The sequence below is a fragment of the Falco punctatus genome (genome assembly GCF_963210335.1).
Source record: "Falco punctatus genome assembly, chromosome: 8".
In the NCBI taxonomy this organism is placed as follows: Eukaryota; Metazoa; Chordata; class Aves; order Falconiformes; family Falconidae; genus Falco; species Falco punctatus.
Window position 1 is genome coordinate 47,957,346 of NC_137588.1, and position 12,918 is coordinate 47,970,263.

The window sequence follows — 12,918 nt, forward strand, 5'->3', positions numbered from 1 at the left end:
TGAGCCTACAGGTGGACTCATATTAACATAAAACTGTCTCATGCCTTCCTATCTCAAAAAATCCTGGTAAAAACATTTCACTAGAACATCCTACAAAATATGAAATCCCTCTATTATCTTGGGACAAGGAAAAGTTTTCTGAATGGGTTTATAAATTCCAGATTATAATATTAATGAATCATTGCACAAGTTAAGCAAGCAAAATGAGCAAAGTGCTCATTTGAGCATTAACAACTCCTTGTCTAGGGAAAAGGGAGGAAAAAAAAGTAAGACTATCTGGAAGACAGTGATCAAGAAAATAAAGAGCTAAAGTGAAATTTTCTGTTGTAGTATTTGATGATCCAGACTCCTTACTGAGTGCACCCTCAAGTCCGCAGAGGACACCAAGTCAGGCAGAAGGCTCTGAAGAGGGGTCTGGAGAGGCTGCATCAAACGGCTGGAGCCACTTGCATGAGGTTCAACAAAGCTTAGTGCTGGGTCCTGCACTTCAACTTGATAAATGATGTGATAACATTGTCAGAGACATATATTTTTTCTTAACTTTCAGACCCATGAAAAAAAACAAATGTTCTGACTGGCTTTTGTTTCTAGAAGCCAGAATAAAACATATGCTTCGCCAAATGGTATTTGAACACATAAAATATCAACATACAGTTTTGAGCATCTTGCTTTTATTTCGTCAAGGTCTGTTAAAAGTACATATCAACCCCAAATTCCAACACACTTCTCAGAGAGAAGTTCCCTGGTAGCACCTTCATGAATAAGGACAGGTAGATTCATTCTCATAAGATTAATCAGTTTTCTGTTTTCAGTTTGGGGTTTGGCTGGGTTTTTCTAACCCCTCTATTCACTTTATTCTCCAGAAAATATCTCATTATTTCTTCTGTAACAGGTAAGTGAAATTCAAAGTCTGTCATTAATGCAATAACGTCATTAAAAAAGACATTTGGGTCTCCTTCAGCAAAAATCACAGACGGGCTTCATTCTTGACTGCCGCCTATGTGCAGTCAAAATGGTAATAAAGATTTAACACCACTTTTCTCTCCCTTAGGAAACAAGACTCTCTATTCCCTGGCATGCCTGTAGTCACATCCATCTGTTAGGATGGCTTCATGCCCACTCAAAAACTGGCATACCAATTTAATAAGGACATAGGTGTCATCTGAATACAGATTTATAGCAAATCCTTAAAAATAAAATCACTGAACAACACTTTTCAATGAGGAGAGACTTCTGACGGTCGTCAGTGCTCAATTAAAGTGCAAGGCTTCTTCACAGAGGACATCTGTTCACAACTGCAGGCATCTTTCTTTTACAAATCTTCCCTCTTAGATATTTGTTTTTTAACTCTTTGCTGGAAGCCTAAAAGTAATGAATTTTAAATGGTATATATTTTATTCATTGCTAAATCTGAATTTAAATTTCACAGATTAGGTAAGAGCCACAGAAAGGGGAGATACCATAGGTCACCTACACAGCCTGACAGCATTGTGAGATGAAAATACTTTTTGTCTAGTAATAACATAGGATGGAGAAACACAATGGTGGATCCTTTGAAGCCCGCACGCAACGCTTCTGCTGACCATGCAAAGCAAGCATCAGCAAGTAAGGTTAGATACACAATAGCTACAGCATTGACGGTCACAGCACACCACGGCCACCAAGCATAACACTGCAGAATACAGCCAGTTCCCAACTTCAAGGCAGATCTTGAAGTTTCTCCACTCCTCACGGGAGCTGAATAATGCCATGTATTTGAAGGCAGCCAGAGCAACATGTAACACTATAGCTGCTGTAGCCAAAACAACACTTTTAAGCATTCAGTGCCTTTTCCAGCTTGCAATTATAATAGTCTGCCAGCCTGCCATGAATGCTTGTCAGCATATCTTCTCTGCGGAGTTAAACATTTGTCTTATGTTTGGATTATGGAATATTGTGCATATTTCCACATTTCATTTGATTACCAAAATTTTGCTAAAGTAACAGCTTCATATCAACTTCTGTAATATGTTTTTGCTCTCTCTTTTCCACTTGAAGCAGTTGTAAACAGAGTTTTTACACATATATTTATAAGTTCATTGTTAAAACTAGTTCACCTAACTTGATTGAAATTTCCCTCAATATATCAAGATTTTAAACAAATATAACTACAAACCTGCCATAATGGGTCAAGTCTATGGAAAAGTTACCAGTAGCTATATCAAGCATGTCACCTACTCCTCCATAAACAGAAGAAATGGCTTTAAACTACATGCATCCATCAGAAAAGTGTGCAGATAAATACCTAGAGATATGCACATGCCATCCTTATCCATATCAAAATACCACAGGAAGAGAACTGGCAAAAAATGAATACAAAATTTGAAGTGATGCTTTAAAGGTAACGTACCCCTAAAGGCACTACCACATACCACAAACTGAGGAAGCAAAAAAAAAAAACACCCTACTCTCAGAATGTATTTCTGAAATGAATATTTTCAAAGCTAAGTAAAAAAATCAAGACTGAATCCACAGGAAAGATTTTGTGTTTCAATAGAGAACTGTTTAAAAGGAATTTATGAACAATGAGTATTTTCAATTTTTTTCCCAGCAGCAAAAAATGGGAGAGTCAAATGCAGTAACAATTTCTTACATTCAAACATTTTAAAATGTTGAAAAGCTGTGTTGAAAACAGTGCAGGAAAACAATCACAGAAAACAAAAAAAAAAAAAAAACACACGAAACTTTGGCTTAAATACTTCTATCAGTAGGAGTAAAACATAAGATTACAAGAACAGGTAAAACAAATATCTATAACTCAATTCCAGTAATAATAAACAAACTGGAAAATGTTTAATCAGAAATTAGTGTTTCTTATACTTTTTTTAAACAAAACTTTTCTTACAGTCCTGAAAGTAAAACCAATGCACTTTATTCTAAATCTTTAATTGGGTTACTTAGAAAGACTACAGACTTGATGCTGATTATATGCCGACACTTCAAAATCTTTCTTTGTTGACCCTGACTTGCACATACTGAAACCACACCCTGGACATACAGCTGGATCTTTCAAAGAAAAAAAAAAAAAGAAACAAAACACCTAAATTCACAAAACCCTAAACATTATATTCCTTGTAAAAGATAGGCATTATACAACACCAATTTGCATTTGCTGACATATCATAGCCTATGTAACAAATTCAGGCCTTTAAAAAGAAGAATTCTGAAGAACATGAAGGCACTAGTCACTATCTTCCTGTTTTTTTCAGACAAAGTTCATTAAAGAGTCTGGCAGAACAATCTTAAATTGCTGAGGCTCCACTGTACAAAAAAGTAACATTACCCAACCCATCTGCATTCACTTCATGCTATGTTACACATGCTACATTACAGTTCACTTATTTCACTGGGTCTGCTTAAATTTAATATTACAGTATTTAAGATTATAATCTCCTTGAAAAGATGCCATAGTTTAACCTGTATATAATTAATAACACACACGCACAATATTCATAGCACAGGACCAATCTATTAACAGTTTTCCTCAGCTGCACCACAGAAATTTAGAACACTTTTATACATGCATTACTTGATGAATAAATATCAGATCTGACTTAAATCTTTGCTCTTCTAGATCACCAACAAATGAACTACCAACAATTTTCAAGCAGTGAAATGAAAGAATCCAAGTATTTCACAGGTAAAACTCAGTAATGTACACATAAATGTTAGGAAACGAGTCTAATGATGGTTGTGTGTAAGTATTGTACTGTTGTTTAAACAAGACAGGTAGAGAGAGTTCTTCAGTTAGGAAAAAAAAAATAATTACTACAGTCTCAGCATTTCTCCTGGCATCTGGCAAATTAACCCCTACTGCTAACATATGTCTCTTGCTGCTGTTCTTCCAAAATCAGCAAGTGGTTTGCATATGCTGAACATGCAGTAGCTATGTCTACAGCCACAGTGAGTAGGGGACCTGGATTTCAAGCCAGGAGACTGCAACTCTATTCCCACCCCTGCCAGAGACCATCTGTGTGACCTACTTAGAGTTTATATTCTTTGGAGTAGATCTCACAGTATTCTGCTACAGCACAAACTCCTAATCAGGAGTGGACCTCTAGAGAATACAAAGTCAAAAGCAGCAGTGTAAATACATACACATTTTATTATATTGTTCAAGTACTTTTTATTCATTTCACACCAATAAAAAAAACCCAAGCCTATTATCCCAAGGCTAACTGATTTACAAATTACAGCATAATGTTGGCAAATAATCCATGGTCATTTTAGAATAAAAATCTAGCTCCAAACACTATAAGCTCAGGAACACTAACGACAATAAAAATTGTATGTAATTTGTTAAGAGCTATGTCTAAATTTGGTGATCTCTCAAAAATGGAGAGATGGTCAGGGAATTTTAGCAATAGGTTTTCTAAAAATCAAAAACTAAAAAAAAAAAAGTTATGCATCAAAAGTAGTTTTACATAGAAATGAAGCAATTTTAACATATCTTTTCTTTGGTATTTCCAGTACAGAATTTCACATGAGGGAGAGAATAATCCATTACATCCCACTATACAAAGGGAAAGATATGTGACAGGAGACAGCTTCTTACATCGTAAATGAGACTTTGAAATCCCATTAGGGGTGTTTATACAGGACAAGACAATCATTTCTTTCCTTCTGATATCTTTAAATAATGAATTATTGAGTGATATAGAATGAAAGTGCCAAAAATTAGGGTTAAGATTTCTTGTCCTTTGATCAAGAAGGACATAATATTGTCTGAAGACAAAACCTGATAAATGTCTGTGCATTTGCTCACACATCCTGTTAGAATATTCTTAAACGTTATGGTGAAAGTGCACAAGCAGTTGAAAGCATCAGCCTTCCACCATTCAGCCCCTCAAACACCTGAACCATCATAATTCCTCTAAGCTGTATTATATTTACAGAGTGGGAACAAGAAATTGGTGCCTCAACAAAAAAATCTGTCAATGTAATTTAAAGGCTTCTAAAAGTGCTGTAGCGCTGTGGGGCATTTGAAGACCAATTACAGTAGCAGTCAACAGGACCATGCATCCTATCTGACAAAAGCACTCTTTTCCGTGACAGTCTACAGTGAAAACTTTTGAATGTCTAATTATATGTATCTGTAAATTCAGTTTAACCTCAAGGCTTCCAACTTCAGGTTCATTTGTAACTTAATAAAAACAAATTTCACAAATTTTTCAAATCTTTCATGTTTTCCCAAGTCTGCTTCCTTAGAAAATGCTGTGAACATCAATGGGTAAAGGAAAAGAAATACTAATATATGCTATCCAATTGAATTATAAAGACAATGCAATCAGGAATGGAAATAAGTGAATTGAAACTGGAACTGTAATGAGCTATGTGGAAAGAGACTAAATACTAAAGCCTGGAAGAAAAATGGATAATTTGAAACACATGCAAATTAATAGACTTCATTGTAATTAGCAATTTGGTTAAATATATTCTATATTTATGACAGAAAAAAATACTACCTGCTCTAGATAAATGTGAACTTTAGTTAATGATACTGTTGGCAATCCTAGCTTAATTATCATGATGCATCCTATTATGTGAAACACTACATATGCTTTCATTCTTGTAAATTACCTTCCACCTCATTGCTTGGAGTAATGAATCAGGCATTGTCTACACCCTGCAAACACAGTTGGTTTGCTACACAATTCATTTTAAAACAATATTATTTAATGTAGAGAAAAAAAACCCACCTTTGGAATTTTGTATTTTACACCACATCAATGTACAAGAAAAAGGACTTGTTTGCTTTGTACCGTGCATAATATTTCAATAGCACAGTACAGAAACTTTTTTTATAGTACTATAGTGTTGGAGATCATTCATCGTGTATTGGTCTTTTCACATTCTCAGTGCATATACTCAAACATGTTGTGGACTTTCCTCTATGGTACTTAGAACTTGAAGGTTAAATCCAAGCAATATGAAAACAAAACATAAATGCAAATAATCATAAAATGTCAGTTAGATAAAAGACACACTGTGATTATCCCAAGGTGATTTTCTGCAATTGGTAATATAAGGGCAGGTTGAGTGAAAGGAAAGTTATAAAGATCATCACCCAAAAGAGAAACTCTTTGACTAAACACCCCAACAGCTACTCAGGTAACACCACTGAGGCAAAAGTAACATAGTTGGCCATACAAAGTGGTGGAGGAATGGCAACTTCATCATAACACCATTCCATGAGAAGGAAAATATGCTTGCTAGACTCTATTTGACCCTGAGCTGCACTGAGGATGGTGAAAAGGTATGCCTGCCTCCCGCCCTGCCCAACCCAGGAAGGCGGGGAGGAGGGGGAAGGGAAATTGAGAGGTTCAGTTATGTATAACATTTAAACTCTACAATAACAACAAGAAGCAGTGTTATTCTGCTATTCCATCAAAATACTCAAGTACAAAATCTTTAAATGAATATTCTCTAGTTAGCAATATCATGACATAAGTCAGATATTGCTAAAATAATACATCATGATAAAGCTAACACAGACTGGGCATGTTTTAGATTTATATTAAAATTAAATGAACTTGATTGCTATATTCTGGGCAACTCCTTCTTCAGAGGCCCATCCTTTGTTTTAAAGGAATAATTTAAAAATGATCAATCTATTTCCCCAGGTTCCTCTAAAAACAACAGCATCAAAGTGTTATTATATAATTATATACCAAGTATTACTATAAGTACCACAGTAAAAACACTTTAACATAGATCTTGCATATATAATCACAATAAGCATATAAACAAGCTGTTAATTTCTACATATTATCAAATGCATACACTTTAACTGTCAACGACTAATGCAAGTTTGGATCACAATGATCTATTCAGTAACACAGGATCCAGTGCAAAGAAACTAGGCTGGCAAACTGGTTTGAGTATTATAGGCTGCCTTTATGGTCTCAGTTGCTTGGTTTTGCTGCCAAGTGTTTGATAGCACAGAGAGATTTTGGACATTTTTTTTTTTTTTCAGTTCATAAATCTAAGAATCTAAGACTAAATCAATCCACTAACTGTGTGTCTGGGAAAAATTACAATGTATTGATTATCTGGTCAGCAGTATACAAAAAGCACCATTTATTGTTTTAATAAAAGCTCCTCAAAATTAGAAATCCTCTTAGCAAAATTTCCTATTCATTACTACCTTAAAAATACAGAAACTGAAAACATATATTCTTTTCATAATTCACAGCATATTCCAAGGCAGACATTTCCAATGACATACCAGCTATATATTTCAAGACATCAGACAAGCTGCATTTACAAACAAACAGCAATCTATTATTATTTATCTGCAAAGAGCAAATTCTTTACAGAACATTTTGCATTAACAGACCACAGCTAAAGCAAAAGCCTGTTTAACACATGAAATGAGCACCACACTAAGATAACTATAATAGTAGCTCCCTTGGAATCCAAAACCCTACTCTTTTCTCTTCTGGAGCATACACAGATATGGAAGAAAGGAGCTGTCACTGAACAGAGTAAGATGCAAGTCAGCAGAACTGTGAAGCACACAGGATATTGTATGCTCAACTGTTTTCCTTCTGAATCTTTATTAGGGCTTTATTCTTTATAGTAAGAGCATGGGATCTGTTGCCCTGACCAACACTCCTGATATACAAACCAATACCCGATGTATTTCAATGTGACAAGTATCTTCAAAGAAAAATTATCAAACCATTATTATTCCACAGCAGTGTCTGCTTTTGCTCTGTCTTCTAAAATTCTGAGACAGAACAAGAAAAAGTTTAGATTTTCTTCCAGAAAAATGGTATTTGACCGGAGTCTAATGTGTCACACTGAAAGTGTAAAATTTAACAAAAGTCAGATTAAAGGAAGTAATATCCTTAGTATCAGAATTAGAATTACTCAGCTGCTTTAAGTCTTTAACTGTTCTTGCAGATAGCAAAGCAGTGGATTTCCAGAGATGAATCAACGCTTTCATAACCTGAGAGTTTAGGCCGGTACCTTATGTACCTATAGATTGCACAGAAGATTGTATGCATACATGCACCCCAAAAAACCTTCATATCTTACACTTAATTTCTTCAGTATTAAACATAGTCAATGTAACTGATAGAATTCTATTAACAACAAGTGCTCAAAAGAGAGCATTATTTTAACCCAAAAGCCTTTCAGCTTTGTGAGAGGATATTTTTTCATCTGGTCTAAATGCTACTCACCACAAGAAACAGAGATAAAGCTAAGACAGGTGCTTCTGATCTTAGAAGCAGCAGTAAAACCAACTGGTAGTGCAATAACAGACTTTACTTGTAAAATAGAAATAGTGTAAACTACAGGAAACAATTGTGAAAACAGAATTGCATCTGTTTGAAAATTAACTAGTTGGATCTCCTCTTACTAGCTTGGACTAGTGCCTGCAGATACCCAAGTTGTAACTACTTAAGTTCCACTGATTCAAGCAACCTTGAGTCTTACACATAGTAAAAAAAGAAATCACTGCTGATAACCATGAAATTAATAACGTAAATATAGGATAAAATACTACTTAGCTTATTCTAAACAATAAAACCAACTACGTTATTTTCTTGATTTTGTCCAGGAAATCTACAATGGTCTCAAAACACAACAGACACAGCTAATTATTGTTATAGCTTACAATACACATTTCAGTCTCAATAGAATGCAACACAGGTCTTAAAATAAAGCTGAATTTTTACCTGTCCTAGCTAATCAGAACTGCATCTCTTTTCTGGCAACACAGAAGAATGAGATGAGTAGAGCAATCCTCTCACTCTACTCATGCTCAGTACTATTTGCTACCTATTATTGTACTGTCAAGTTCCTAAAATCATTGCGTATAAATTTTCAGAAACTGAAATTCTGATAAAAGGGACACTATCTGAGCAGCTCGTGTGCCTTTCAAAGTTCTGGAGGCCTTCTACACAACACTGAAATGCTAAGAGAGAACCAAACCACTCAGTTCACAAGAAAGGAGATCGAACACTTAACAACGAAGATGAATTCAACCACCTAGAACTGGGCTTCTCTGTCAGGATTCCTTTAGCAAAAATTCCCTTTCTGTAATAATATGAAGGAAAATTAAGCATAAGGCCGATAAAGACAGTTCAATATCACTTATCACTCCTGACTGTGGAGAAAGACACCAAGTTCTGATAAAGGTTAAGAAACATCGTAATTCCCATAAACAGAGATGCTGCATTGCAGCGGAGCTATATTACAGCACAATCAGACTTTTTCCTCTGCCCAGACAGAGGCCTTATATAACATAAGCTGTGTTCACAAGGTTTCATTTCACATTCCTATTTCACTATTGAGCTTACAAATGGGTTGAAAGGATATATGTATCTCCACCCATCTAATCATTACATCGTAAGAAAAACACAGAAAACTGTTCCACTGAGACTCACCTGTTCCTTGTTCTAGGCTAGCAGTCACCCCTTGCACAACAGCCATCTTGTAGAAAGAGGTGAAGCCTCTCCAGAGGTCAGACTTCTGGCATTCACACTCTCTCAGTATTATTTTTACTCAATTTCAAACATGAATTGCACAAAACATGTCAGTCAACGTTTTCACACCTATTTTAAGCCTTAAAGGCATTTTATTTTATTTACCTTGTTTTTTAAAAAGGTTGCTGCATACTATTTCCTTCATGGACTGCACTTTCTGCTTCTGTAGTTTCACTGGTGGAATGCAAGTGTAAAATTCATAGAGCAGCTGGCTGTATGTAAAGGAAAAGTGTCATAAATACTGTACAGATTAATTCATCATGTGTTAATAAACAGAGAAAGAACACATGATCACGTATTTCTAAACATCTATTTTGTTTTAAGACTTAGATTTATTTACCATATCACAAATATTGACAAGAGATCAGTAGCAGGTTAGAAAAAAAAACTTTCAAGAGAAACAAGATGAGGATGAACTAGATTTTGGTCATGTTTACAAGTGTTTATTGTTTTCCATTGTTTTCAATGGAATAACAATATTTTTGCACGTGGTGGAGGCAATTTATCTTTGTCAAATAAAGATAGATAATTATTTCAAACTGCTAAAATCAGGTTTGGTTTTCTGGAACAGGGCTTATTCAAGGGAGGGGCAGGGAGAGAGGAAGAGGGGAAAAAAACATAGATTGTTCCACTTGCTCATTTTATTCACCAAGTTATTACTTAAGTATCAGGACACAATAATGAATTCTGTCACGATGTAAGACAGATGAGAACTCCCGGTTAAAAACATACGCCCAGAATTCCACCACTGTCTTGATCAGTACAAGCTGTCGTAGCTTTGTTGATTCAAACTGCTCTATAAGAATTTGTTGTTCACAGCAACGATATATTTTATACACCATGTGATACATCTACTATACGCTCAAAAGCAGCTCACCTCAGTAACCTGGCATCAAAGACCTTTTCAACATCATGAAGAACTGATGGTATGTACTTCAAGGCAGCAACCTGCATTGATATATAGATTGTGTTAATTCTGTATGTTTATCTGCATATACAGCATATAAAGAATACAGAGTACACCACTGAAACAGATGCACACAAAACAAATTATTAATTTGGACTTCTTTCCTCAGACTGAAATTTTACAACAGATTTTAATATTAATTTCACCGTAGAGTACTAGGCACACAAGGGCTCTTACGGTAAGGATATGCAGAAGAACTTAAATAGAATAGTACCAAGCAGATCATATTCTCTTTGTATACCCCTGAAAGGGGTAAGATCCCCTTTGTAGATCATAGTCTTTGTACACCACTAAGACTATAATTATGATGCAAGTGTATAAACCAAGCACTGACTAAAGCAGAAGCTCTTTGATTATACTTTGTATGAATCCCATCCCAGAAATGTGCCACACAGGAGGCAGAAGTCAGGACAACTGTCATATATCCACCCCAAAGCTACACATTCTGGAACAGACGAAATAGCATCATCTCCCTAACCAACCACCTGAAGCTAAGCTATCTGATGGTTTATCTTATCCTAACAATTTCTGAAGTATATTTTGACAGCGTAGTTGAATAATCAAAAGATGGCAAGGGTAAGAGAGAGACACATGTTACTATTCTTACATGGAGAAGGATACTTAAGCAGGTAATTTTCAGGCTCAAAATAATCACTAACATTTAAGGCTAACACCCTTAAAGACTAACTTGCAGTACTCTGTCATAAAGTTCCTTTGCAGGTTGAAAGTATTTAGCCTCTATAGTATCTTTTGAAAGCACACATAGTAAAATATTTGCAATAAAAAGCAAAAATGTTAAACATATTTAACATTTGCTGGGCCACCGTCCTCTCATTTCTCTACTTATGCTTTAGATACTAAAAGCTGCCTACAATGATTTTTACATTCACAAAATGACCTGTGACTTACCTTCCCACTAACAAGCTTGTACTTCTCAAATACTTTACATACAAAAAGATAAGCCATACTTCTTGGCTGAGAGCTGTAATAAATTTCAAGGAAAAACTGACTTTGTGATTTTAAAAGTATTTTTGGTAAAATGCTACATAATTTGTCAGAAAGGAGAACTTGGCCGAATTGATATAGGTCTGAAGCAGGACATCAGTCTATTCCTTCCCTCCCACCTTCCAATTTTAGTAGGTCACTTGCATCCTTTTCATGCAAGTTCAAATGTGCATAAAAATGCTGTGTAATCACTGATTGCCAGAAGAAGCAACATCTAGGGATAGTTATTTATCTAAAAGAAATTAGCTGTTTTTCTCTGATCTTATTTCAGATGAAAACCAGAGTGTCTTTGTGCCAAAAACATTTTTGCCTGTCTAAAAATCTGACCACAGCATCAATTTTTGATTGTGCAAAAATTCTTAGTAAAAAGCTACAGTTAATCTCTTCTGCTATTACAAACTTACAGCTGAAGAAAATATATTTAATCACATCAATTACATTTGCATGCTGCCATAAATCCAACCATAGTAAAGAGAATCAGTTTACAAAGTTTTAGATTGACTACCCTCTTCTTGGTCCAGGTTATGAAAATAAAAAAAAATAACAACAGCTTTACTTCATTGTGCAGTTTTAGTGTGTAATCTACTATTTTGCTGAAAACTAAGTTACAGTAATGTGAAATCCCGTATTACTAATATAGCTCAATTTCCCTTAACAGGCCTGTTCTACCCAGGATACATCCTGGGTTAGTAAAATAGTGAGAACAAATCCTAAAACTATACATTACGTAGATTCTTACTGTCTTTTCTTCAGGGTAATAGGGTGGGGCGTATGCTACAGGACTGAATAAACAAGTCATCCAATAAATACATGCTGAAATTCCACAATTTCCTTTCACTCAGAACAGTGGAGTTTACTGCCCACCTTGAAAACCATAGTAACTCCTGCTTTATGTCCTTTGCTTATAGGGACTGTAACTATTAGAATTTGTGTTTCCTGAGATTTTATAACTTGGTTTCAAACAACAGGAAAATCATTTGAACTATCATACAAAGATTAGTCTAAACAAAAACTTTATGAGAGAGCATTGCAAATGCACAAGTTGAACATTTGAAATACACACTAGCTGCCCCAGAACATCAATATTTCAGCTTGCTCAGGACAAAAAAAATGTATGTACACAGACGGTAAGACAACAGTTATGATAGAGTGCATAAACACATACAAAAATAGAGCCTAGTCAAATATTTCTAGTGAGGAGTGTAATGAACATGGCAAGACCAACAGGAAACTGAGAAGCACATCAAAACCACAACCAGCAGGGAGAGAATGTTAGTATGAATATACAATCAAAACTACAAAGAACAAGGAAGAAGAATTTTTCTTTCCAGTTACCAATCAGAAATTTTAATGTGCCAATGGTTTGACAAGCTTTTGGTTTTGGCACTAAATGAAAAGCAGTCTACTGTT

General features: G+C 35.2%; 1 protein-coding gene across 2 annotated transcripts in view; it reads right to left on the reverse strand.

Annotated features, from left to right (window-relative positions):
* The window catches only part of DOCK2 (dedicator of cytokinesis 2), a 197,745-nt gene that overhangs the window by 137,458 nt on the left and 47,369 nt on the right, over nt 1-12,918 (reverse strand). For both annotated transcript variants that reach the window (XM_080399958.1, XM_080399959.1), the window contains exons 24-25: nt 10,414-10,484; nt 9,642-9,748 (exon numbers count right to left, since the gene is read on the reverse strand). In XM_080399958.1, coding sequence (XP_080256084.1) covers nt 9,642-9,748; nt 10,414-10,484 — 178 coding nt within the window. The remainder of the gene's footprint in view (nt 1-9,641; nt 9,749-10,413; nt 10,485-12,918) is intronic.